General features: G+C 42.3%; 1 protein-coding gene across 2 annotated transcripts in view; it reads left to right on the forward strand.

The window, feature by feature from the left end:
- The window catches only part of FSHR (follicle stimulating hormone receptor), a 174944-nt gene that overhangs the window by 146042 nt on the left and 3354 nt on the right, over positions 1-25548 (forward strand). For both annotated transcript variants that reach the window (XM_065590726.1, XM_065590725.1), the window contains exons 6-9: positions 1543-1620; positions 7901-7969; positions 8072-8146; positions 13660-13845. In XM_065590726.1, the coding sequence (XP_065446798.1) occupies positions 1543-1620; positions 7901-7969; positions 8072-8146; positions 13660-13845 (408 nt within the window). The remainder of the gene's footprint in view (positions 1-1542; positions 1621-7900; positions 7970-8071; positions 8147-13659; positions 13846-25548) is intronic.

Consider the following 25548-nt stretch of genomic DNA (forward strand, 5'->3'; position numbering starts at 1 on the left):
TTTTGCAATGGACTTTAATAGGGTCAGGAATTCACTATCAAAAACACAGTTTTGATAGAAATTTTTCAACAGCCCTGGCTGGCAGTCACAAGCAGCCAGGGAATGAATAGGCACTCTTGTTTCATCCTTACAGGTGGCTGGTGTTGAGGTATATTAATAGAAAGTTGGGGTCTATTTCCACTACTCTTGCTTAGATTTAAATCTTATATGACATTAATCTTCAGGAATATTAATCCTCCACCTATCTTGGGTACTGCTATTCAAATATATAGGTACTGTGTTTTGTCAAGTATGGAGTTTCTGGAATTGCACTCTAGCTCTTTGTGACTCCATATAGCAGGTACAGCATGCAAGGATCCATGAAACCTTTGTTCTAGGCAGCTTTGTAATCATCTTCAGACTTAGTTACTCTGGATCGATCTATGCTAGAGAATCACAGGTTATTTGCCTGAGGTGAAATTCCTCCCTTTGCAGAAGGCCACACCATTTAAGTCCCAAAATAGATGTTGGTTGAAGTCCTGGCCCTCTTAAAGTCAATTGCAAAGCTCCTGTTGACTTCAGAGGGGCAGGATTTCATTCCATAATTGGGAATCTAATGGTATATGTGTGCACGTGCGGATGTGTGTGTGCATGTATGTATAAATATTATAAGGCCTTGTCCTGGCTCTTTGTACAGGTGTGAATTTCACTTACTGATGCTCCTGTGGATTTCAATCGGAGTTACACTTGCAGAATGAGGCCCCTGTTTAACTATCAGATAATTCAGTATCGTGGCCATATATAGCGCTCAGAATGAGACAAGTTTAAAGCTGCATTAAGTTTCAGGCTTTGCAAGTAATTCGTTATGTTCACTGCTTTCCATTAAAAACAGCATGAAAACAACAATTCTCCCAGTCTAAATTATGAGTAATACTGTTTAACTTCTTGGAGCTGTATTTTGAGCAAGTAACAGAAATGTGTATGAGTATATCCTTTTGTACATCAGTCATCCTTTATCCTTTTATATATAACAGTCTACTGTGGAACTGACTGAAATGAATACTTGTCAATGCAATAAACTGTCAGAGGCCCCAGTTTAGCCTGTGCCTAGTTTTAAGCACATGAGTAGTTGACATTAGTGGAGGAATTACTTACATGCTTAAGTACCTTGATGAATCAGGGCCAAAAAAGATGACCCTTCTCTGCATTAGTTTAGGGACCAATCCTGCAACTTCTTTAATTACTTGTTGTGGCAGTATTATTCATGGGTCTGAGGCTCAAAGGATCCATCCCTAAGTGCATACTGTTGATTTTGCCTTGCTTAAGATGCATGCTCTAGAAAGCAAAAAGCAAAAGTATGGAAGTAATTGCTCCCATTTCACTCCCCAGCAGTACTTGGACAAACTTAGTGATATCATTCAGGAAACCTACATGTAAAATATTTTCTCAGATCTAATGTAAAGAAAAATTTCTTTGGTGTTTGAAGCGTCATTTCCTGTCAAAGAAATGAAAGGATCACAGAGCTACAAAACTGTTTAATTTTTACTTTACTTTCTTTTTCAGAGATATTCAAGATAATATAAATATACGTACAATTGAAAGGAATTCCTTCATGGGCCTGAGTTCTGAAAGTGTCATTATGTGAGTAAGAATTAGCAAATACCACATCTTAGTTCACATCTTCTCCAGAATAGAGCCTGAGAAACTTTGTTGGGTGCTATTTTATAGGTTTGCAAAACGAATTTTACCCTGTAATTCAAACATGTGTAGGGGTTTTTACCCCATGAAGATTGAATTCATTTATAACAAATTCTGGCTGGAAGAAACTTGTCTTGTTGTTAAATACTTGTATTGTGCAGCTCCTCAAGACACCAGGCAGGGATTGGAGCCCCAGTGCGACACACGCAAAACAAAAAGACAATTCTTGTCCCACACATTTGTCAAAGTATGTAACAAAAGACAACATGTAGATACAGGAAACAGATGGGAGGAAGCCAATGGCATGGGGCAACAGTGAGAGCTATATATGTGCTGTGTGTCAGGGATAGAACTGCCCCCCAAAAGTTAGGCTGGCAAGCATACAAATGGGGCCAGCAGAGCATCATGGAGCCAATAAGCCTGATGGCTGTCTCCTCCAAGTATAAACTCAGGGCAGCTAAGAAACATTAGATATCCTCTTTTTTTCCATCAGAATGGTATCCCCCCATTATCACTGCTCTTTTTACACAGCCTTTGTTTATTCTTCACTCTGTCTGTGCTCTACTCCATTTGTCACCCTCATTTTCACTGAGTTTCTTCTCTCTGATCCCTTTCTGCCCCTTTCCCCCCCCAGTTTTTCCTAAGTAGAAATTGAACCCAGAACCCACTTTAAAATCCCCACCACATTTAAATGGGTTTGCAAATGGGCAAAGCTTCTAACTAAGAAATATCTCTTGTCTACTTTTATATTTTCAGTATTCAGTAATCTCTCTCTCTCCCTCCTGCCTTTTCATTTCAGATCTGTATTTTAGAACCACAGCAGAGCATAGAGAAAATTTAACAATTAATGGTACCAAGGTTAAAGACCATGTTGGTTCCACATAATACAAATTGTGTTCCAAAGGACGAATAGCTCATACATATTTGCAATCAGATACATCATTCAAAGACATTCATTATTCAAGCAAATTACATGTAGATATGTGTAAAATATGGTATACTTGTACATAACGCTAATATATTGTTACAGGCCAGTTCACAATGCAGTTTCATGCTGTGTAGTTAGACAAAGTCTCATTTGACTTAACGATCATGTTTTTTAATGAACTAGCTGGGTTTCCAGATCCCTTTTATAGGCACATTGAATGTTTGTTTGCTGTACTAAAAATCTTTTTTCATTCCACTTAGGCCAGTGCCTAGTTTGGAAAATTTACCATTACTCCCTGCAGCTTGACTCAGATATAGAAAGCAGGGGTCATGTAGCAAAGCAATTCTGATCTTACTGATTTGGGTGGAAGCAGGATCAGACCCTCAATATTTGAAGATAGAGCTATAGCAAAGTTAACTACTACCACCCCTCGTTTGTCTACCCCAGATGTTCTCAACCTTTTTTCTTCCTGAGCTCCCCCAACATGCTATAAAACTCACCGGTCCACCTGTGCCACAGTAACTGGTTTTCTGCATATAAAAGCCAGGGCTAGGTTTAGTAGGTAGCAAGCAAGGCAATTGCCTGGGGCTCCATGCCACAGGGGCCCCCATGAAGCTACATTGCTCAGGCTTCAGCTTCAGCCCTGGGTGGCAGGACTCAGGGACATGGGCTTCAGCCCCATGTGATGGGGCTTCAGCTTTCTTCCCTGGGCCCCAGCGAGTCTAATGCTGGCTCTGCTTGGAGACCCCTCTGAAACCTGCTCGAGGCCCCCTAGGGAGCCCCAGACCCCTGGTTGAGAATCACTGGTCTACCCCACCATTTATCCATCCCATCCCCCTAAAAATCTACAGATGTGGATAGTATTCGCTGAAGAGTGAAAAAGTTTTATCAGAGATATTCCCACTGTTATATGGAATAGCTACCCAGAGAATAAGACCCTAAATCTCATTCGTTTACCTCTTCTGTCTTATTTAATCATAATGGTAATACTTAGCACCTATATATAGCACTTTGCATCTTCTAAGCACTGTACAAACAGCACCTTCTTAATTTCTACAAACCCCTAAGAGGTGAGGTAACTAACTACTGTGGAGAAAGATTCTTTCCTGTCATCCGATTTCTTTATGCCACCTGCCACCCTAGCAACATGAAGGGACCAGAAAACTGCCTTATCTCTCTTGCTGGGGATTCCCCAAGCTTGTAGGAGTACCATGTTGAGCCTGAGGCTCTTGTGCCACCCATCCCATGGTATAGTGGTCACTTTGGGAAGGACTGAGATCTGAGTGCTACTGCACTCCAGCTATTCTGTACTGATGTAATGGTCCCTTGGGGTCAAAGCCAGCTTACTTTAGAGCAGACCTCAGGCTGCAGTAAACTACATGAGGGTTGGGGTTGGCATAGAACTAGCCCCAGAATCAGGGAGTCACAACTAGCTCCTCTCTGCCCCCACATCAACAGAATCCACATCAACTACATTCACCGAAAATGAAGGACAGCCTATTCCAAATTATGGAATATCTAGTGGACTGCTTCCCTCCAAGATCCTTCTCGAGCGGGACAGCTTTGATTCATTCCATGTCACTAGAAGCCATAGAGTGGATGACAAACCTGGACATCAACCTTTAATGTTCCTTTTCAAGTTGCCATACCAAAAAACTGCATCCAATGGACAATGGGTGCAGCTGAAAATCCAGCCCATTATCTTTATTTTATAGAGCGAAAACAGACACAAAGATTAGGTGATCTATCCAAGGCCACAAAGTAAACCAATGACACAGCTAGGATTAGAATTCAAGAGTCCGTGACTCCCAGCCCCATTCTGACTTAACTAGACCAGTGGATCTCAGTCTTTTTTTTTTTTTTTTGGACTGTGACCCATAAAATGAAGATGAGATGGGTAAGATAGTCTCATGCTGCTGCTTGGGATGATTTTGGGATATGAGGCTGATGGAATTTAGAGGTAGCCCTCAGGGCTTGTCTACAGAAACACTTAGTTTCCAGAAAACTGGGATATAAATCTCTCCTGTACACTGAGTATCCATGTGGACCCTACTGCAGTGCACTAGAAGATCCATAGTGCACTTTGATCTTCCCTGCTTTGAAATGGGAATAGATTAAAAGTGCACTATAGAACTATTATTGCATGGCTGGAGAGTCCTCACAGACAGTTAGTGTGTGACAGGATAGAACAGGGTAGATTACACTGCAGCTTGCCACAAACTAAGTATTCATATCAATATCCCCTAAAATTGTGCATAGCTTTGTGGTTGCCATCTACATGGGTGAATTTCACCCACAGGGAGTATCATGGATGGGTCACAGAAAAATAGGACAAAGCTGCTTTTACACACCTTTGACTTCATTGCAACTACTGTGCTTTTACACAGAAAGTAGAGCTAATTTCTTCCAGGAATGAAGTACAGTATTTAGTTTATTCAGTTTCTGGTATACCTTTAATAAGATCTCATTTTGGTATACCTCTCAGTACTGCATATCTCTCCATAGGAAGGAAATACCTCATTTTAAACCCAAATTTGCCTCCATCCCCACATAATCCTAATGTTCCTTCACTTGCACTATTGTGAAATATTTATATCAGAAATAGTAATCCATTGAACTAAGTTTATTATGTTAAAAAAATAGATCCCACGTCATGTAAAGCCCCCAGCATCACTATGTTATTTGTGTTCCATATTCCAGCCTTGGCAGGCATATCTGATCACTGCTGCACATTTTAGCCAATATAGACCAACTAAAAAGAACATTCTGCATTATTGTTGAGGAAAAGCTTCACAAAGGAAAAAAACCCAAAATTATATTCTCAGAAGGATGTTTTAAAAAAGGAAAGGCATAATGTGAGTCACTTGCACTCTCACTTCCACTCTCCAGTCAGTTTTATGCTTCAACAGCTTTCTCAGTCAGATCCTTTTAAATACCCACTAAACGCTATTGATTTCATTGTTCCAGGATTTCTCCCTAGAGGTTAAGTGTGTTTAGAGCTGAAAGTCAAACCATATCTGAAGATGTGTGGGGGAGGGCAAACTGAAGTTTTATGTAAATTCAGTTAAGAACTCCTAAAAATATCTAAAAGATTGAAATTCACCCCAACGCAAAATCTATGCCTCACCTTAAACATTCAAAATTCAGCATGAGACTTAAATGGTGCTATAGACTTTGTGCTGGCCTTCTGCACAGGAGTGAATGTCACCCTTATTTTGTAAATGTACCAATACAGTGATCAAACATAAACACAAAAAGCCAAATTCCGGAGCTCTCGAGTTATTTTTACTCAGCGTACTCAGGCAAGACTTCCATTTTAGTCTGAAGTTGCTCAGGATATGTGCTGGTTTAAATAAGAGAAGAATTTGGGCCAAAGGGAGGTTGGCTATGTGAGAGTTGAGTAAAAAGTGACTGAGGACTCCAGGGTTTAACTCAAAGGTAAATGTATAATTTGTATATATTTTTTGCTTGAAAGTAGTGGCTGTATTTTTCCTCCAGGTGATTGCCGTGCATAGTCAGGATTGTATGGCAGCAGGATCCATACTCAACAGGGTAGTATCACAAACACAATGAGTGCCAATATTATGATTTTTAAAAAAAATCAGAGTGGCAGATGCTAACTAATATGAATGATGTAACATAATAAATGTGTCAGATGGTAAAAACAGTATCCGATTGTCTTGCCTTTCTGTGTTGGCTCACTCATTTCTAATAGTGCCTGTGAGTGGATGGGATAGGAGACAGTTTCCATGATCTGATCTGACACACATTGCAGACGTTGAGTCATGTACATCTGTCTTTCGTGGTCAAAGGAGTAATCTTTCCAGCCAAGTCTATACTTGATTTTCATGTTGACCTAAGTCCACGATCTTGAACCTTAGATTAGTGGGTCACTTGCATGCTTTCGCTGTGAACAAGAAGTAAAATGTGTAGGTTTTCTGAAAGTTTAATTTAATTGTTTGTTTCATGCCATCAGTCAGACCTGTCATTCAGTGTCAGAGGGGGTGAGTGGTACAGAGTAACAATAAAGGAGATTATTTACGGGGGGAGGGATAGCTCAGTGGTTTGAGCATTGGCCTGCTAAACCCAGGGTTGTGAGTTCAATCCTTGAGGGGGCCACTTAGGGATCTGGGGCAAAATCAGTACTTGGTCCTGCTAGTGAAGGCAGGGGGCTGGACTTGATGACCTTTCAAGGTCCCTTCCAGTTCTAGGAGATGGGATATCTCCATTTAAAAAAAAAAAACTATACTGTATAAATGATAAATATAACTGACCCAAATGTCAATTTTTTGGATCATGGAGGGAGCATGGGATAGGGACATTAAACATTAATTTGTTAAAGCACCACAGTTAAAACTCAGCAGAGAACTCCATGAATTTAAATTCATAGAATTGCTGCCTAATTCTTTTCTCGGAGGGGAGAACATGAGAGAGTAGGGGGTCTGTGGAGCATATAGGGGATGTAGTCTGTGAAGGCAGCAGATGCATTAGAAACTCAGCAGCTATCTTGGCAAATTCTGCACTATTTCCACCCAGCTCCCTCCCACTGCCTTGATGTGGAGCCAGTCCCACTCCTTTTCCAGTGCCCTTATCTCTCAGAGGGGGAGAGAGGGCACAGATGGGGAGTTACTGGTGGTCCCAGCAGCACTAATGTGCCAGCAGATTTTCATGAGAACTTTGCCTGTTAGAGGAGAATGCTAAAAAGTCTGATGGCTCCTGGGAGTCCCCTTTTTCATTCCCCAGCTATTTCTCCATGCCAAAGCCTCTGAACCCCAATCTAGCAGCACTGGGTCAGTGAGTCCTTCACAGTTTCTGGAGGCAAGTGAGTGCTTTCAGTGAAGCTCCTGCTCTTCCCCTTCCACCTCTTTGGAGTCTTTCCTGTTGCATTTTGCTCCTCTTTGTGGTAATTAGCAGCAGTTAGCCCAAGGTTTGAACAGCACTTTGCAAATGCAAAGTTTGAATGGCATTAACACTAACAGTCAGAAAGATTCTGATCTCACTTACTCTGGTGTAAATCTGGAGGACCACCTTTGACTTCACTGCAGCTACTCTGGTTTAACATCAATATTAGTGAAAGCAGAACCTGGCCCAGCACATTTAATCCAATTTATCCCAAACAACAGTGGCTGGGATTTTATAATAGCTTTCTGTTAATCCTAGAGATCACCATTTATTTAACTAATTTTATATCACCCAGTAATTCTACTGATGCTTCAGAATTTGGAGCATCTGACTTAATATGCACAAGCATAGTTTTCTGTAATCAATGTTTTAAAATGTGTCTCTTTGTTGCAGACGACTGAATAAAAATGGAATTCGGGAAATTCAGAATCATGCATTTAATGGAACCTACTTGGATGAGCTGTAACTATTCTTATTATTTGGTATTCAGCAAAACAATTACTGGGAAATAGTAACCGTAGCAAAGTTATTTATCCCTGATTGTCTTATTGTTATGTTTTACAGAAATCTTAGTGATAATCACAATCTAGAAAAATTATCTAATGAGGTTTTCCAAGGAGCCAATGGCCCAGTTGTTCTGTAAGTAACAGTCAGATGTTCTTTTCCTCATTATTAACTCTCTATTAGAGATGGGCTCTAGGCACAAATTTGGTGGCAGATCTGAATTTCAAATACCCCAAAATTCAGGAGTGTTCAGGTTTGGAGGTTTGTTTCCTGATGTAAAATGTGGATTTGGATCCAGGTTCAGATTTTATAAATATGGATCAGGTTCAGATTTCATATTCCCCCACAAAGTTTAGGAGAGTTTGAATCCAGGGTTTTATTTAATATTTATCTCCACTTTTTATTAAGCTCTGTTAAAAAGTGGCTATAATGCACTTTATGCAAAAGGCGACAGTACTTATTTTCCTTTGTTGTTTTGATCCAATCCAAAGTGGGGAGATCCTCAGCTATTGGACATTGTCCTAATCCGTTAACTTCAGTGGAGCTTGGACAACTTGAACCAGCTGAGAATCTACCCTTACATCTTTGGAGCCTATATCTAAAGCTGAAAATCATACCTTGCACAATTTCACTAATCTTTTCTTCTCTGCACATGTTATTTAGGGGAAAGTAATCCATGCAGAAAGGTTCCATAGCAGTGAGAATTCTCATAGATCTCTGTCCATTCTTTTTAATGCATTTAACAATGCACTTCTTCTAAATTTTCTGCAACCGCAAAGCTGTCATCAAGTGTCCAGCAGCAGTACTCACCGTTTTATCAACCCTTTGTTTGCCCCCTAAAACACTGTGCTCAACTGCTTTTACTTCTTATTGTAACACTTTATATTATTAATTGTCATATACATGGCTGACACTTGGTAGCAGAGGGCAGCTGGTAACATTATCTCAAGCCCAGGTTTAGTACAGATCTGAGACTTATTTGCAAGTGTGAGCCGTTGCTCATGCTTCTATTCACAATTTCATGTGAGCAGCAACAGAAGGTGCATGATTCCTTTTTCAGCACCAGCCCATCTATGTATCTATCTCTCTTCCCTCAGCGCTCACATCCAGCATGCCTCGGGCTGGTAGGAGAGAGGCATGGGTTACTCGAGTGAGTGAAGCAGGGTGTGAGGGCTGCAATTCTAGCTGGCAATGCTCATGGGTGCTGCCAAGCTCCTTGTGCCCTCCCCTAGCCCATATTAGCAGCAGCTGCCCTTAAAATTGGGGGAAGGACATTTTATTATTTCAGTGTCAGAAAAGATTTTAGTGTGGCTAGAAAACATAAAAATGAGAGAGAAAAATAGTACATTTAACTTCAGAATCAGATAAGAACTCTTCTGTAGTGCTTATATCTGTGCTTGCCATGCCCTCCCTCCATGCTGGGATGCTCAATGAAGACCTAGTATAAAGCACTACCTTAGGAGTTCCTCCATATTTTTTCCTCCCACTTTTAACATTGGATAGCTACCAGTCCCTATACATGCATTTAACCTTTGGATAAACTTCTTATTGAAGCATCTTCTTAGCACCAACACAATTGCTCTTTCTTTGGGGAAAAGATAATGCATTGCCTTTGCAAGCTGGAGCCAATACAATCATATTCTGATGGTTTATCAAATTGATTTGGCTGTAGTTCGGATTCATTTGATAGTTCAAATTCAGACACTGAATTATTTGTATAGGAATTATTCTGTTCTATTAATAATGCATCCACAGTTATATGGATGGTATGTTGCCTTTTTATCCTGACTGAGAATCATGAAAGAAAGGTCTTCCAGTCATCTGTCACCATAGTGTACACCAGAAATGTGTTTTCACTTATGGAAATGATTGACCTGTAATAATATCTATGCTGGGAAAAACAGAATTGCTCATATCAAATTTGTGGTGCAGACTGCAATATTTTATTAGATGGTACATCTAATTGTCTTATCTCTTGTTCTTCCTGAACCAGTAACTAGTTGGCAATTAGCATCTCCTTGTATCTTACATCTCAAAATATTGAAATAATGTAAAAGGTTCATAGCGTCATAGATGTTAAGATCAGAAGGGACCACTGTGATCATCTAATTTGAGCTCCTGTATACACAGGCCATAGAATTTCACCCAGTAATCCCGGCATCAAGCCCATAATGTCTGGTTGCCTTAGAGCATAACTTTTAAAAATACATCCAATCTTGATTTAAAAACTTCAAGTGATAGATAATCCCCCACATCCTTAAGTAAGTTCCAATGGATAATCATCCTTACTGTTAAAAATGTGCACTTTATTTCCAGTTGAATGATTCCAGCATCAACATTCACCAATTCATGGCATTAGCAGTGAAGCTTTGTTGCTACCAGGTCGATGAGTCACAGGAGGCTCTTGAGGAGTATCCCAATCCCTACCTCTCTGTGAGCCATAGATCAATCACATACTCCCCTCTTACGCCTTACCCCAATCCCTAACTACAATCCTGAAGGTGGGGTGGGGTAATCTTATTTAGGTCTGAAAAGGATAATCAGCTGACAGCACTATTTCTTTCATCAGGTTTTGCTGAGCCTAATAAGAAACCAAGGGGGAAGGGACAATTGTACAGGAGCCCAGGCACACTATTCCTGCAATTTCTACATTGGCTCCTGAGTCCTGACAGGCCTACTAAGACTATGCTTACACTGCACACCTTATAATCATGCGGTTATGCTGCTGCAGCCACGCCATTGTAAGGTGTGTTGTGTAGTCGCTCTTTATTGCCAGGAGAGAGCTCCACTTCCAATGAGGGGTGGTAGCTTCATCTCTGGGAGCATGGCTCCTACCGACGAAGCACTGGCCACACCAGCGCTTTTCGTCATTAAAACTTTTGTCATTTAGGGGGGTGCCAGTGTAGACAAAGCCTAAGCCTGATGCAGAGCTTCCCCAATGGTCCTTTTCATCATTAAAACTTTTGTCATTTAGGGGGGTGCCAGTGTAAACAAAGCCTAAGCCTGATGCAGAGCTGCCCCAATGGTCCTCTTAAGGTCTGCAGGCAAACAGTAACAGGACAGTAGCTATCTATTCCAATTGATTAGTCACCATATGCTCTCTGGATAGGTTTTTAGGCACTACTGTGATCCACAAAACTCACACTTGGGTGCCACCTAATCCTGTAGGCTCCTAAACTCACCCTTAAATGTTTGCAATAAAAGTTTCCTAAGCATCCATGGTTTTGCCTCTGGGCATGCTCACTGCTGCCTCACTCAAGGAGCGATTCACAAACAAGAGAAGATAACAATTCAGCCACCTAACTTGCATGTGGGGGTCACTCAGGTAGGCATGCTTATATGCCACCTACCAGGTCAGGCACCTGAGGCAACTTCACAGAACAGCTGGGAAGGGGAAGGCCCTCCCTTATAATTTTTAGCACAGTGGTAGGCGTCTCACCTGGGAACTGGGAGTGGAAGAATTGATTTGAAACATCTCCCATGAGTGCTCTAACCACTAAACTATGGAATGATCATGCTTTCTCAGGCCCAATTATTTAATTAAAGTGGAACAACTTCAATAGGAGAGACTGAGGGAGCCCCACATCAGATTATTGGACTCTAAATGTGAATGTCATTCACACCAATTGTATGAAACTTATTATTGACATTTGATCTCCCCAACTACTGAATGTACTACTACTGAAAGTGGCCACTAGATGTATCTCATAATAAAAATAACTTGTGCCTATTGTGTAATTTATATCAAATGAAATATTGCCATGATATAGGAAAGTTATCAATGAAATAGAGACTGAATGTATTGAGGATGGAGAAAAGCTATGCTTCCAAATTAGGTCAGCTCATCTACTTCATTAGGGCAAGCTCTTTTCTTTGCTAACACAAGACAGAGAACATAACAATGTGGGGCACATATCTGCCTGCAGGAAGGATTGGGCAACATATTGCTTGGTTCATTTTACTGCTATTGTTAAAGGAAGCAGCATGCTCCCCTGCTTTCCCATGTTGATGGACACAGCATATACAGTAGGCAGATGGCCCAGCCGGGCATGCCCCCTCATTAGTAAACAGTGCCCCATATGAGATATGTTATGCCAATTATAACTCTCTAGAACACTGGGGAGAAATCCTGCACTGCTCCTTGACAGCAGGTGAAGGACCACTGGCCTCCTTCCAGTATCTGTGAAGCACAAGGAAGGATTTTGTGTTTGCATCGCAGGATATTTTCCCTCTCATTGCCTGTCTAGTTCTTTTTATAATAACTTTATAGTTGTAGCCTCCATCACTACCTTTGATAGTCCATTTCACAAGTAACTGCCTTCCACATAAATACATTTATTTGCACCTTCTGTAATGTGAATAACGTAGCTGAAGTCGACGTACCTTAGTTCGAACTTACCGCGGTCCAGACCCGGCAGGCAGGCTCCCCCGTTGACTCCGCGTACTCCTGGCGGCGAGCAGGATTACCGGAGTCAACGGGGAGCACTTCTGAGTTCGATTTATCACGTCCAGACTAGACGCGATAAATCGAACCCAGAAGTTCGATTGCCTGCCGCCGAACCAGCGCGTAAGTATAGACAAGCCCTTAATTTTCCCAACTTTTCCACATAGTTGCTACCCCCCATGTACCTATCTGTTGCTTTCTGCATTTTGTTCCAGTTCCTCATTTTCCTTCCCATAATAAGGTGTCCAGGATTGTCCATAATAATAATTCAGGTGTGATTTCATCAGCCCTTTTTATAGTGCCATAATAATCTTCCTCACTGATTGGTGCATTTCAGTATTTCCTAAACCTTGCCTCACAAAGAGCTAATGGTTTTCAGTTGTTATGTACCAGATACTTTACTGCTACTAGAGAATGTAGATTATTTGTCTTCTATTTTTAATGAATCTATAATACTCAACAATAGTCTTCAATGAACATCAGCTCGGGTCTCCCACTTTAAGCCCAGTCTCTCTTTTTTTCTTTGGTACTGACCCACTAAATCATTTTTTCATCATCTACAAGCAGGCACACTTTTGTGTTTGTTTTCTCCTCCTTTTCATTGTTTTATAGTTTCAAAAAGACTGGACTTAATGTCCGCTACTGATCTTCCCTTCTTAGCATTTTCCTTCCATCTGATTTGTGCTGGTATATTTCAACTTTGGTTACTAAAGCAATTTTTTTTATCCAGGCTAGAATTTCACCATCAATAGCTGCTTTCTAATGTTATAAGCAGTTTCTTTCATTCTTTTTTATGCACTGCTCTGTTGCAAGCCTTCTTGAAGCCCAGTTATATGGTCTTTTGTTTCACATTTGTTGACCCTTATTGTCACTATCTCAAGGAAATTAATCCTATTTGTTAAGAATGCTTTTCCCCCTTCAAAGACCAAGCCATGACTGTCTTTGATGTCTGTACCTGTCCAAATCTTCTCTTATTTGGTTTCACATCAGTGATTTTTAGAATCTTTCCGAGGCAGACATCAGATGAACGAAATGAGAAAGTACAACATCATCCTCTGATCCTGTTTTCAATGTGGCTGTCCAGACAGCTTCTTTCCGATCACTAGTCTCTTATAATGTGCAGGAGCCAAAAATGTCTCTAAATTGAGGGGTGGGAGAGGGTTGTTAATTTACCTCTTTGCTGAGAGTATTATATGTCTTAAAGGGATATTTCAAAGACAAGAATCAGTTTCCTGCCTGCCTATGGATTAGAAAATATTAAGAAGCTAAGAGCACGATCTACCTACAATTTAAAAAAGCTGCCTGCCTTAGAGAACTTTGTTGCACTGATTGAAGCTAACCTCACCTATCCTAGCCATTGCTGTGCATTCACAAATTGGAAAAGACAAATGTGAGTAATTTCATTTTTCTTTGCATTTCTGACTGTTGATGGTGAATCAAATAATTAAATTTAATCCATGGAAAAGAGATTAAAGCTAGGTATGGAGTTTTTCCCCAAGTATTTATAATACAAAAACATTTGTATATACTGAGAGCAAAGTACGTATTAGGGGCCAGATAATCTGCTACTGTAAATGGTCATGCCTGCATTAACATTAGTTAGTTGCAGTGCATTCCATAAGGCCCAATGGGCTTTGCTGGGGTGGGCCCTTCAAGAGCCACATTGAAGCCCATGCAGGGGAGACAACTTTCTAACCTTTTGTGAGAGGCAGCCAGAGAGACAACAGGGTGAAATTCTGAACCCATTGAAGTTAGTGGGAGTTTTGGCTTTGACCCATCCACCAGTCATCTTTAAGCCTTCCCTGATTGGTCTGTTCTTATGAACCAATCACAGCCACTGAACTCATCTGTCAATCAAAGCCGGACCTCATTGAAAACCTGCACCATGCCTGACTGACCCCTCCCTTCAGGTTTTGGAGTGACCATTACCTAACCTCAGTCCACACCCTGCCTACCAACACACCAGTCATTGGCAGAACTGTTTAAAGCTACCAGCTCACTGTCCTTGGCTGTATGTCAACATTGACTGCACCCTTAAAATTACCAGACTTATAAAACTATAAATCATCACCTTATTTCTTTAATATATACTTACAGTAATTCATCACTTAATGTTGTAGTTATAGTCCTGAAAAAAATGCTACTTTAATAGAAACAATGTTAAGCGAATCCAATTTCCCTATAAGAATTAATGTAAATAGGGGAGGTTAGGTTCCAGGGAAATTTTTTAAGCTTGGTTGAGGTGGTGGAGTCAGAGGGTGGAAGAGGGTGGATATTTCCCAGGGAATGCCGTCTGCTAAATGATGAACTAGCACTAAGCTGAGCCATCAAGGGTTAACATGTTGTGAATGTAGCATCACACTCTACAAGGCAGCAACAATGGACGGAAAAGACACAGCATGGCAGAGAGAGACAGAGACAGCCACTGTGTGTGTGTGTGTGTGTGTGTGTGTGTGTGTGTGTGTGTATGTGTGTGTGAGAGAGAGAGAGAGAGAGAGAGACGTGCATTGCCCCTTTAAGTATGCTGACCGCACTCTAAGTACACTGCCTTTTTAAGTAGATCAGCAAGTTGAGACAGCAGCTACTCCCAGCAAACTCCCTCCGCCCTGATCCCTGTCATGTCCCCGCCCCCCCACTCTGTGGAGATGGGGTGCAGGAGTGGGGGGGAGGAGGACACCCTGATATTAGCGCCCCTCTTCCCCCACCTCCCTGCGCAGCAAGCAGGAGGCTCATGGGAGCAGCTCCAAGGCAGAGGGCAGGAGCAACACACGGCAGTGGGGGAAGGGACAGCTGAACTGCCCGGCAATTGATAGCCTGCTGGGCAGCTACCGCACAGGGAACTTAGGAGAGCTGATAGGGGGGCTGCTGGTCCACCCTGGTTCCAAGACCCCGCCAGCTAGCTCCAATGGGCTGCTCTTTCTGCAAGCAGTGGACAAAACAGGTGGCTACCAAACGATGTTATAAGGGAGCATTGCACAACTTTAAACGATCATGTTCTCTAATTGATCAGTAACGTAACAACGAAACATTAACCGGGACGATGTTAAGTGAGGAGTTACCGAATTTATTAACTCTTACTGTTATGGTCTATTGTTGCCACCCTATTTTGATTTTTCCCCTTTTCAGTTAATGGTGGCAAAGCAGTTTTTTGTTTTTGGTTTTTTTTGAGTGCTGTGCTTGGAAACAAAAGAAAGCAGCTCAAAACCCTTCGTATCACCTCAGGAAGGTAGTGCTATTAAGGCCTTTGTCTACACTACACAGTTTTTTGGACAAAAGTCAGCTTTCGTCAACAAAACAGTGGAGGTGTACAGACTACAATGCTCCTCCCACTGATTTAACTCTCCTGCTACACCAACAAAATAAAACCAAGTCAATGAGAGGTGTAGAGCTTTTTGCGATGAAGTTTGATCGATGCAGTGTTAGTGTAAATAGTACACTTGCTTATTTCACTCTAATTAGCCTCCAGGAGGTGTTCCACAATGCTCATCATGACCACTCTGGTCAGCAGTTTGAAATCGCTGCCCTGAAAGTACACAGCCATGTGCCCCTCCCCCATTTAAAGGCCCGGGAATTTTAAAAATTCATCTTCCTGTTTGCTCAGCATGGACAGTTCACACAGCATCTTCCCAGCTAACCATGCCAGCTTTCAGCAGTGGATGCGCTCTCACCTGGAATACACCGGAGCTGTTGGATCTGCTGGGTCTGTGGAAAGAGGAGGCTGTGCAGTCACAGCTTCACTCAAGCTGTAGGAAATTTGATATCTACAGGCTCATTGCTAGTGGGATACAAGAGAAGGGGCATAAAAGGGACACACAGCAGTATTGTGCTAAGATCAAGGAGCTGAGGCAGGCATACCAGAAGGCAAGGGAGGCCAACCATTGTTCTGGTGCGGTGCCGAAGACATGGTGCTTCTACAAGGAACTGCATGCCATCTTTGAAAGTGACCCAATCTTGATGGCCAAGAGCCCTGTGGACACTTTGGGGGGACTAGAGGTAGCGGCCAGTGGAGTCAACCCCAAGGACAAAGTGGTAGATGAGGAAATCGAGTTGGAGGAGGATGTGGAACACATGACAGGGCCGTTCAGTGGCACGGTGCATCAGGACCTCTTTTTGACTCCGGAGGGGTCTAGCCAGTCCCAGCAGTCCAGCTCTGGTGTACATGAAGCAGGGGATGCGAGCTCTGGTAAGCATTTTGCTTTGATACTGCATGGTGAGAGGAGATTGAGCTCCCATGTACTTTGTTATATGGTAAAGGAGGGATAAGGAACAGAAATTAACAAATAAGCCTATGCAGCTATGCAGTGGGCCTTGGTGGAAAAGTACCCTGGGATGTCTTGGGAATCCTCCATAGTGATATCTAGGAAACTTTCCTATAGGTATTCTGCAATCCACTGCCAAAGGTCCGTTGGCAGAGCTGCCTTGTTTCTTCCCTGAAGGAAACTTTGTCATGGCAACCAGCAAATATTTCTGCAGGGACCAAAGCAGCACACAGGTGAGCAGCATACAGACCTGGTCAGAAGCTGCACACATGCAGGAGATGCACCTTTGCATTCTGGGTTCCCTCAAGAGTGAAATATTGGGTTTGATTACCCTAATTGGCACCTGGAAAAGGGTGCCAATATTCAGAATACTCTCCCTAGGCTTGTGTAGTGTCCCTCTTTGCAAACAACCCTTTGTCCCTTCTTGCCCATTCCCCCTTCCCAACTCTCCCCCCCCCCAACCAAACTCACCATATTTCCAACTCTGACCAAGCTGTGTGCTAGCAAAGGGACAATGAGAAAGGGGTGTGTTTAACTTTTGTGATTCACAGCTGTGAGAGATCCCACAATACTGTCTTTGTTCATTGTATCTTTGGCTTCTGCAGATGTATCCCTGAGGACCCAGTCCAACACACCGGTGGAGTGCCTCAACCAGATAAGGCAGCGAACCAGGAGAAGTAAGGAGGATATGTTTTGCAAACTGCTGCAGTCAACAGATGCAGCAGATAGTGAAACAAGAACTTGGAGGGATACAATCAATGAAAGACTCAGGCTGGATAGCCTGGAAAGGAGAGCCAGACAGAGGTGCTCAAGTCCCTCATGATGCTGCAGTCTTAGCACATCCGTGCATGACTCGCCGTGCACCCAATACAGAACTCTGTTCCATGTATTTTAAAGAATCCTTATTGAGGTTGCAGAAACAAACCATCCTGATGTGTAGAAAGAATAGTAAATATGGCAGGCGAGCAGCTTGGCTTAACAGTGAAATCTTTGCTGATCTTAAACACAAAAAAGAAGCTTACAAGAAGTGGAAGATTAGACAAATGACCAGGTAGGAGTATAAAAATATTGCTCAGGCATGCAGGAGTGAAATCAGTGAAATCACACTTGGAGTTGCAGCTAGCAAAAGATATTAGAATAACAAGAAGGGTTTCTTCAGGTATGTTAGCAACAAGAAGAAGGTAAAGGAAAGTGTGGGCCTCTTACTGAATGAGGGAGGCAATCTAGTGACAAAGGATGTGGAAAAAGCTAATGTACTCAGTGCTTTTTTTTGCCTCTCTCTTCATGAACAAGGTCAGCTCCCAGACTTCAGCACTGGGCAGTACAGTATGGGGAGGAGTTGACCAGCCTTCTGTGGAGAAAGAAGTGGTTTAGGACTATTTAGAAAAACTGGACGAGCACAAGTCCATTGGGCGCTGTATCCGAGGGTGCTAACGAAGTTGGCAGATGTGATTGCAGAGCCATTGTCCATTATCTTTGAAAACTCATGGCAATGGGGTGAGGTCCCAGATGACTGGAAAAAGGCTAATGTAGTGCCAATCTTTAAAAAAGGGAAGAAGGAGGATCCGGGGAACTACAGGCCAGTCAGCCTCACCTCAGTCCCTGGAAAAATCATGGAGCGGGTCCTCAAGGAATCAGTTATGAAGCACTTAGAGGAGAGGAAACTGATCAGGAACAGTCAGCATGGATTCACCAAGGACAAGTCATGTCTGACTAAACTAATTGCCTTCAATGATGAGATAACTGGCTCTATGGATGAGGGGAAAGCAGTGGACGTGTTATTCCTTGACTTTAGCAAAGCTTTTGATACGGTCTCCCACAGTATTCTTGCTGGCAAGTTAAAGAAGTATGGGCTGGATGAATGGACTATAAGGTGGATCGAAAGCTGGCTAGATCGTCGGGCTCAACAGGTAGTGATCAATGGCTCCATGTCTACTTGGCAGCCGGTATCAAGCAGAGTGCCCCAAGGGTCGGTCCTGGGGCCAGTTTTGTTCAATATCTTCATTAATGATCTGGAGGACAGCATGGACTGCATCCTCAACAAGTTTGCAGATGACACTAAACTGGGAGAAGTGGTAGATACGCTGGAGGGTAGGGATAGGATACAGAGGGACCTAGACAAATTAGAGGATTGGACCAAAAGAAATCTGATGAGGTTCAACAAGGTCAAGAGCAGTCCTGAACTTAGGACAGAAGAATCCCATGCAGTGCTACAGACTAGAGACCAAATGGATAGGCAGCAGTTCTGCAGAGAAGGACCTAGGGGTTACAGTGGAAAAGAAACTGGATATGAGTCGACAGTGTGCCCTTGTTGCCAAGGAGGCTAACAGCATTTTGGGCTGTATAAGTAGGGGCATTGCCAGCAGATCGAGGGACGTGATCATTCCCCTCTATTCTGCATTGGTGAGGCCTCATCTGGAGTACTGTGTCCAGTTTTGGGCCCCACACTACAAAAAGGATATGGAAAAATTGGAAAGAGTCCAGTGGAGGGCAACAAAAATGATTAGGGGGCTGGAGCACATGTCTTATGAGGAGAGGCTGAGGGAACTGGGATTGTTTAGTCTGCAGAAGAGAAGAATGAGGGGGGATTTGATAGCTGCTTTCAACTACCTGAAAGGGGATTCCAAAGAGGATGGATCTAGACCAGGGGTTCTCAAACTGGGGGTCGAGACCCCCCAGGGGGTCATGAGGTTATTACATGAGGTGTCACGAGCTGTCAGCCTCCACCCCAAACTCCACTCTGCCTTCAGCATTTATAATGGTGTTAAATACATAAAAAAGTATTTTTAATTTATCTAGGGGGGGTCGCACTCAGAGGCTTGCTGTGTGAAAGAGATCACCAGTATAGAAGTTTGAGAATCACTGATCTAGACTGTTGTCAGTGGTACCAGATGACAGAACAAGGAGTAATGGTCTCAAGTTGCAGTGCGGGAGGTTTAGGTTGGATATTAGGAAAAACTTTTTCACCAGGAGGGTGGTGAAGGACTGGAATGGGTTACCTAGGGAGGTGGTGGGATCTCCTTCCTTAGAGGTTTTTAAGATCAGGCTTGACAAAGCCCTGTCTGGGATGATTTAGTTGGGGATTGATCCTGCTTTGAACAGGGGGTTGGACTAGATGATTCTATGCCCTCCTCAAACTCCTCCCACCACATTCCTCACATGTTTCCAGTCCCTTGCAGTACTCTGTGCACTCCACCCCTAGGGACTGGTTTCACAATGAAAGCTGGAGTTACAAGCAGCTGTGAGAACAATAACCGAGAGACTTTTCCTCATTACCACGTCCCCTGTTTGATAAAATATTTGTGTATTATCCTGCTATTAAACTTTAGTCTTTGAAATAAAATGAGTCTTTATTTGTGTCATACACATGTTAGTTGGTGTTGACGTTCAAACACAGTGGCTATAGGCAGGAATATTTGCTCAGTACAATTAATGCTCAGGAAGCAGGCACTACAGGGGTCATTCAAGGGAGCAAGCAAACATTGCCTGGCTGAATGCATCACATAAAGACACATTACTGGGAATAATTGTCAAAATGCTCCTTCAAAGCCTTCCTAATTCTAATAGTCTCCCGCTGTGCCCCTCTAATTGCCATGGTATCTGGCTGCTCAAAATCAGCAGCCACCCAATCTACCTCAGCGCTTCACCCCTGGGGAAACTTTTCCTTCTTCACTTCGCAAATGTTATTCAGAAAATAGCAGGCTGCTATGACCAGTCGAATATTTTCCTCATTGAGGTCTAACCTGCCAAAAAGGCAGGGCTAGTGACCTTATAATCTGCCAAAGGCACATTCAACGATCATTCAGCACCTGTTGAGCCTGTTGTTGAAGCACTCCTTGCTGCTATCTAGGTTCCTGATGTAAAGCTTCATGAGCCATGGGAGGAAGGCGTATGCAGGGTCTCCAAGGATCACTATGGGCATTTCCGCATCCCCAATTTGAATGTCCGTCTGGAAATAAAGTCCCAGCATGCAGATTTCTATACAGTCCAGTGTTCCTAAAGATGCACACATGCATGTTCCCTGACCACCCTGCATGGACATCAGTGAAATGGCCCGGGTGATCCAACAGTGCCTGCAAGACCATGGAGAAGTAACCCTTCTGGTTGATGTACTCCATTGCAAGATGGTTTGGGGCCAAAATTGGGTATGCATTCCATCTGTCACCCAGCCGCAGTTTGGGAATCCGATTGCCTCAATGCCATCTTTTATTTCCTGCACATTACCCAAAGTCACAGTCCTTCATAGCAGGAGGTGATTAATGGCCCTGCATCACCATAGCCCCCACAATGTACTTTCCAACTCCTAACTGATTCGTGACTGACACCAGAGTTGCCAGCTTCCACACAGCGATCACTACTTATTTTTCCACAGTGAAGCAGCTCTCATTCTGGTGTCCTTGCACTGCAGTGCTGGGGCAAGCTCTGCACACAGGTCCAGGATGGTGCATTTGCACATCCAAAAGTTCTACAGCCACTGCTCATCATCCCATACATGCATCACACTGTGATACCATCATTCGGTGCTTGTTTCCTGAGCCCAGTACTGACAGTCCACCATGTGCAGCTACTCTCTGAATGCCAGCAGCAATCTTGAATTATTTCTTTCAAATGTACACAGTAGGGCAGGCACTACTGATTCATTTTTTGATTCAGAGCTCATGAAATACTTCAGGACCAGTCACATGGTGTTCATCATGCTCATCACCAGACTGGTCAGCAGTTCAGAATCCACGCTAATGCACCCATAATGCACCACAATCCATTCCCACAGCTCCCAGCAGCAGAGGGTGGTGAGTGGCACAGTGAAATAGTTACCCACGATGCAACACTTTCTCTGTTGATGCAAGAGCAACAACTCCATTGACACAAGGAGCATTTTGTGGGCGTGCACATCCGATGTAATTAAAGTGGCTTATGATCATCAGTGTAATGTAACTTATATCGACTTAACTCCATAGTGTAGACACAGTATAAATCAGCACAGAGAGGCACTGACATCAGCAGGAACCAAATTTAAATAAAGACACTTCCACAGGTAGGTTGATGCAAGGCAGCTTCCATCAACCTAACCCTGCAGTGTAGACCAGGCCTATATCTAAGGTATGTGGATAGTGGCATTAGCTTCTTTCTAGACTCCATTCCCTCTTTCAAAAAATGGAGCACAACATTAATTTTCAAAACTTTCTCCAAATTGTTTATTTTTAATTAAGCTACTGAGAAGTCAAGAAAAGCTTATCTGGAGCAAGTCATTCAAGTAGAGACAACATGGAGAAAGGATTCTATTGAAGTCCCATCCTTATATTGAAATAACAGAAAGGTTTTAATTCAGGAAAGTAGTGATATACTTTGAATCTGAACCTCAAAATCTTTTGCATGCACATTAGCTTAGATATAGGGTATAGGATGTAGTAGATACACCTGCTTCCATGTCAAAGCATTTTCTGTGTCTGACACAAGCTCTGTGTGTACTCAAGACTGTTCAATTGTTTTGAAGAGTCCTTAATGACATATTCAATCCCACTGTGATGATTGTTTGATCAAGGACTACACTTGATAAGTGGAAGAGAGATTATTCATCATCATCATGAGAGTACTGGTGTCGCTTGACTTCATCATACATTATCCCTATACTATTATTTCTCCTTTCAAGATTAGATCTAGGATGTGATTTGTCAGGGAGAATAAAAATTATCTACCTGATAACCTGGAATATCCATTTTTAAGGATGTTTGAGCCTTATGGTTGTCACACAAGAACCCTCAGAGGATGTTCAGGGTCAGATCCTCAGCCCCATCTGGCTGCTCCAGTGATTCAAAACTACCCTAACAGCAGTTAAGCAACTTTCTGAGGAATCTGCTCTACTGGAGAATCTTTAGGTGGTGAAAGCTGCCACAGTGGCTCCTACACTATCCTCTCTCACAGCAAAGCACCCCTACATGTCAGTGATCCCTGGCTCCCAGAAGAACCCGTTTGGGGTGATGGGCAACCAATGTAAGTTACAGGACCCTGTGGCTGTTCTAACTTGTGTAGGGGATCTGGTCAAAAATGGATCAGCCTCAGGATCCAGGACTTGTAAAGATGAATTAAAGTCAGCTTTGTCCTTCCCACTCAAGCTCCCTGGTCTTGCACAACACATGGCTCAGTTGGCCCATAAGCTCTGGCCCTAAGATCTAATTTTTTGAGAGCTTATGGCTATAACATTGGTCTATAAAATCATAATACTAAAAAGTCTGATGTTGATCTAATAAAAGATACACTACATTTTATACTAACTTGTATAAAGTTTGCTTTGCAGGCTGTGTTGGAGGCCATCGTTCATCTGTGATTCAAAAAATAATTTCCTCCTGTCTATGTGTCCCTGAAGCTGACAATTCCCAGCAGGAACTTCAGCCATCGTTTTGATTGTTTTGACATAAAGATTAGCTTCTATCTAAAAGAATCATGATGATATGACTTTCTTCTTACATTTGAAATTGCCTACACTATGAAATTATGTTGACCTAACTTACAGCCATCGCAGTTATTAAATCACTTGTGTGTGTGTGCACACTTGGGTCCTTGTGTCAGCGGTGTGTGTCCCACCAGGAGCACTTGTATTGATTGTATTGTCAGTGTGAGGCATTATGAGATGGTTCCTGAAGACCAATAACAGTCAGCATAAGAAACACAGTATCTACACTGGCACTCAGGAAGGTGGTGTTACTAAATGGACATAGAGAGACACTTATGTTGGCAGGAGCCAAATTTAAGTACAAAACTTCTGAGTTCTAATCCTAGTTCTGATGCTGGCTTTTGTGACCTTGAGCAAGTTACTTAATCTGACTGTGCCTCAATTCAAGTTCCTTTAAGGCATCCTGTGTATTCTAAGAGAAACTTACTCTTGCTCTTCATCGCACAAGAACAGGTAGCTATGATTGGTACTGTGCAAGGGAAAATTACTGATTTGTAATTATAGATAAGTTTTCAAGATATTGTTGACATTATAAACTATTTCACTATGGAAATGCCCCTGAATACTTTAGGAAGAGCAACTTCAGAGAACGATTCAAATCCCTTTCCTTTAAAAAAGCAGATTTTTAATTACCATGAAAAATAACTAAAATTAACAGTTACTCTATGGCACTGCAGTGATGAAAAAGTACAGAAAATAATTCCAGACACGGGGTAATTTTTTTTTCAAAAATGCCTAAGTGACTTAAGTTCCTAAGTCCCATTAGGACCCTTAGCGGCTCCCTAAGTCACTTTTGAAAATGATACTTAATTGCGAAGGTCAATAGGCACTTTGAACTTTTTACCCTCAGTCTTTACCATGAAATACTGTAATTGTCTGTGATTCCAGTCTTACAGAGTGACTGGCAGTTTTATTTGATCTTTTTTTCATGCTAAATACGTTTTTGTTTTTTTGGGGGGGGGGATTAAATTGGAGAGCTAACATGTGCCCCCTCTTTCACACTGGAAACTAGAATGGATCCCTTGCAATATAATATATAACCAAAAAAAAAGGATTCTTCAGGACAGTATGTTTAAATCTGGATTCAAATACTTGGTTGATGAAACCCTCCTCAAAGGCCAGCATGAAATCATGTAATTTGAATGTTGTTTGCACAGCATTCTTCAAATTTTGCCCATCTTGTTGTGAAAAGAACCATAAGATGAAATTGTGTATCTGTGTGTTGAGACAGACTGATAACTGAGCCCACATTCTTACATTTTTCCATACTCTTTCTTAGATTTCATCTACTGTTACCTAAATAATTAACAGAATATTACTGTACTGATAAGTCTCTGGAGTGGATTCAGAATATATTTTGAGACAAGGAAAGCAGATTGATGAATTGTATAAATAAAGGAAGACTTGCTAATTCATCAGTAGAACAGTAACATGTACTGGGGAATGGGAAGAATCCCATTCACTGTTACAGACTAGGGACCGAATGGCTAGGAAGCAGTTCTGCAGAAAAGGACCAAAGGGTTACAGTGGATGAGAAGCTGGATATGAGTCAACAGTGTGCCCTTGCTGCCAAGAAGTCTAACGGCATTTGGGGCTGTATAAGTAGGGGCATTGCCAGCAGATCGAGGGACGTGATCGTTCCCCTCTATTCGACATTGGTGAGGCCTCATCTGGAGTACTGTGTCCAGTTTTGGGCCCCACACTATAAGAAGGACGTGGAAAAATTGGAAAGAGTCCAGCAGAGGGCAACAAAAATGATTAGGGGGCTGGAGCACATGACTTACGAGGAGAGGCTGAGGGAACGGATTGTTTAGTCTGCAGAAGAGAAGAATGAGGGGGGATTTGATAGCTGCTTTCAACTACCTGAAAGGGGGTTCCAAAGAAGATGGATATAGACTGTTCTCAGTGGTACCAGATGACAGAACAAGGAGTAATGGTCTCAAGTTGCAGTGGGGGAGGTTTAGGTTGGATATTAGGAAAAACTTTTTCACTAGGAGGGTGGTGAAGCATTGGACTGGGTTACCTAGGGAGGTGGTGGAATCTCCTTCCTTAGAGGTTTTTAAGGTCAGGCTTGACAAAGCCCTGGCTGGGATGATTTAGTTGGGAATTGGTCCTGCTTTGAGCAGGGGGTTGGACTAGATGACCTCCTGAGGTCTCTTCCAACCCTGATATTCTATGATTCTATGATTCTACTTTAATGGGGATATCTAGGGATCTGATTCAGCAATGTGTTTAACCACATAAATAATCTTACTGGGTGCTAGAACAAGTTTTATATTCAGTAGTATTCAGAAAATACAAGCAACATGATTTACTAGCAGACATGAAAATCTGCTATCTGTAAGCATAGGAAGTAATTTACCTGTAATTAATTGTGCTGGTC

The sequence above is a fragment of the Chrysemys picta genome, chromosome 3 (assembly GCF_011386835.1).
Source record: "Chrysemys picta bellii isolate R12L10 chromosome 3, ASM1138683v2, whole genome shotgun sequence".
NCBI classification, from domain to species: Eukaryota; Metazoa; Chordata; order Testudines; family Emydidae; genus Chrysemys; species Chrysemys picta.